The sequence below is a fragment of the Helobdella robusta genome, assembly GCF_000326865.2.
Source record: "Helobdella robusta unplaced genomic scaffold HELROscaffold_27, whole genome shotgun sequence".
Classification (NCBI taxonomy): Eukaryota; Metazoa; Annelida; class Clitellata; order Rhynchobdellida; family Glossiphoniidae; genus Helobdella; species Helobdella robusta.
Window position 1 is genome coordinate 1,481,528 of NW_008704392.1, and position 3,318 is coordinate 1,484,845.

Genomic DNA, 3,318 nt, shown 5'->3' on the forward strand with positions numbered 1-3,318 from the left:
CCAACAAACATACAAAACAAACCGCGAAATACAGACAACATACAAATGGCAAACAAAAAAATAACAATACTCCAGTGATATTAACATTACCAACGACAGACATACAACGGATAACAGCATACAAACATACAACGACATACAAAATAAACAACAAACAAACAAACATACAAACAAACATACATACAACGAATGACAACATACAAAAATACAACGAGATACAAAATAAACAACAACAAATAAACCTACAAACAAACAAACAAACAAACATACAATCAAAAATATACAAACTAACAAACAAACATACGAACAAACAAACAAACAATCAAAAATATACAAACAAACATACAAACATACAATCAAAAATATACAAACAAACATACAAACATACAAACTTTCTTTGTCTAGAGAGCTTCTCAAACAGATCCAGCGTCTGTGTATAGTTTGACACCAGTACGACCTTATCATTGGTTGTCGTTCTAATGAGTGCAAGTAGGGTATCTAAGACCTGGAACTTTCCTGGATACCATATCATCATCATCATCGTCGTCGTCATCATCGTCATCATCATCATTGTCACATTATTATTATTAAAATTATTGCTATCATAATTATTGTTATTATTATTATTATTGTTGTTGCTGTTATAACAATTATTATTAATACAATAGAAAATGCTATCAAGTCACAACATTCAATCAAACACATGATTATCTCTCTCTCTCTCTCTCTCTCTTTCTCTCTCTCTCTCTTTCTCTTACTCTCTCTCCATCATCGTCCTCATAACAGTCATCCCAATCATCATCATCATCATACCAATCATCAACATCATCATCGTGAAATGACACGTGACCTGACATGGCGGGAGAGACTTGTGACGGTTTGTATCCGTGTGGGAAGATAGAGGAACAATCCTCAAAACCGTCCTCACCATTCAAACACTTCTCGAAAACCAGGTCTGGGTCTGATTGTTTGTGCGTGTGTGTACGTGCGTGTGTGTGTTTATGTACGCGCGCGTGTGTGTGTATGTACGTGTGCGTATTGTGTGTATGTGAATTTATAATGATAATAATAATAATGATGATGACAACTCACGATTGCAAAGTTTTTTCAAATTCGTAATGGAAGCTAGCGACGACGACGATGATGACGATGTTGACCCCTGCTGACCTGCCTTTAAGAGGGCATTCAGTGTGACCTTCGAGGTGATGACCTTTCTGTAGAGTTGCTGTTGCATGTCACTCAGCCTGCAACATACAACCTGTTCATCTGTGGGGTGAGAGGATGATGACGTACGTGTGTGTGTGTATTTGTGTGTGCGTGTGAATTTAAACTAATGCGATTCAATAAATGTATCTAAACATACTATACCCATTATAACACACATAAGAATAGAAAAATATTCATCTTGAAAATTTGAATACGATGAATAAATTATGATAATGAGGGAGAGAGAGATCTCACATTTGACTGGTAGATACTGCGTTAGTAGGGCCTGGGTTCGTCGGATGATGCATTTGTTAACTATAGATAGGAGCTGCGTGTATGTGTATAAGTGTGTGTTTTGGTTGTATGTGTCTGTGTGTGTTTGTTTTGGCTGTGTGTGTGTTTTTATGTGTGTGTTGTGCGTGTAGGTATGTGTTGTTGCTAAAAACAATATACAAACAAACGGAAACATTAGATGGTTTTCTGATAATTCAATCAATCATTCGCTTAATCTTTCACACAATCATTTATTCATTCATTTAATCATTCACTCATTAATTAATTTAATAACACTTTCACTGACTCACTCACTCATTCATACCCTCACCTCTTGCAACTTCTCCTTCCCTTTAAGATGATCACTCTCACTTGCGTCAGCATCTCTCCCTCTCAATATCGGCGTCTCAAATTTTTTCTTAAACTCCTGGGCAGTACCTGTTGAAATAAATAGAACGAGAGGAGAGAGAGAGGAGAGAGAGAGAAAGAGAAAAGACAAAGAGAGAGAAAGACAAAGAGAGAGAAAGAGAGAGAAAGAGAGAGATAGAGAGTTAGAAAGAACGAAGTAAACAAAATAGAAAATTAAAAGTTTAAAAGTTTCACTTAAAATATCAAGAGAAAAAACAAAGAGAGAGAAAGAGAGAGAGAAAGAAAGACAAAGAAAGACAAAGAGAGAGAGAGAGAGAGAGAGAGAGAGAGAGAGAGAGAGAGAGAACGAAATAGAAATATAAAGTTTCACCTAAAATATCCCTATTGACGAAATGCACGAGACTGTAGTACTCGAGGAGATCGTTCTGGATGGGTGTGCCAGATAGAAGTACTCTGCGCTCTGCATTCAGCTTCATCAGCGCCTGATACGTCTGGTTCTCATTGTTCTTCAGCCTATGGCCCTGAATACGACGATGGTGATGATGATGAGGAAGGATAGAGAGGAGGGTGGTGGTGGTGATGATGATGGTGATGACGTTAAGTGCGGTGCCGGTAATGATCCAGTTGACAATAACGTCATGAAGGTGATAGCAGAATGTTAAAAGATATTCGCCAGCCGGATTCATTTTTCATTTAAAAATAATTTTTTCATCCATCCATTTATCTACTCACCATCCATCTACTTACCAATTCACCCATTCATTCATTCATAAATCCATCCATCCAATCATCCAAAACGAAAGACGTCCACCTCATCGCATTTGACCAGATCGACCCACCCACACATTCATTCATCCATCCACCCATCCATCCATCCACCCATCCATCCATCTATTCACTCATCCATCCATTCATTCATTCATTCATTCATTCATTCATTCATTCATCCACCTCATCGCAAATGACCAGACCGACTACTCCCTTGTGTAGGACATCAGCGTGCATCCTGAATGTCTCATAGGAGATGATGAGGACGGCCTGTGGATTCCTGCGACCTCTGAAGTTCACGTACTGCTCTGTGTATGTGTGTGAGTATGTGTGCGTGTGAGAGAGAGAGAGAGAGAGAGAGTATGTATGTATGTATGTATGTATGTATGTATGTATGTGTACGTGCGTGTGTGAGAAAAAGAGTATGTGTGTGTATGTGTGTGTGTGCGTGTATGTATGTTAGAGAAAGTATGTATGTATGTGTGTGTGCGTGTGTGTGTGTGTGTGTGTGTGTGGAGAGAGAGTATAAGTGTTTATGTGAGTTTGTATGTGTGTGCGCGTGTGTGTGTGTGTGGAGAGAAAGTATATGTGTTTATGTGAGTGTGTATTAGCGTGTATGTGTGTGTGAGTGAATGAGTGTGTGTTTGGTATGTGTGTGTGCGAATTTTTGTATAAATGTAAACGAGGACTTTGAAAACAACA

The 3,318-nt window shown here is 38.3% G+C and overlaps 1 protein-coding gene across 1 annotated transcript in view; it reads right to left on the reverse strand.

Annotated features, from left to right (window-relative positions):
• HELRODRAFT_157121 (hypothetical protein) overlaps positions 1–3,318 on the reverse strand; it is a gene marked incomplete at both ends in the record, with an annotated part of 6,930 nt that overhangs the window by 1,616 nt on the left and 1,996 nt on the right. The window contains 7 exons of the mRNA XM_009020290.1: positions 389–516; positions 851–961; positions 1,093–1,266; positions 1,462–1,534; positions 1,811–1,917; positions 2,219–2,369; positions 2,800–2,924. Coding sequence (XP_009018538.1) covers positions 389–516; positions 851–961; positions 1,093–1,266; positions 1,462–1,534; positions 1,811–1,917; positions 2,219–2,369; positions 2,800–2,924 — 869 coding nt within the window. The remainder of the gene's footprint in view (positions 1–388; positions 517–850; positions 962–1,092; positions 1,267–1,461; positions 1,535–1,810; positions 1,918–2,218; positions 2,370–2,799; positions 2,925–3,318) is intronic.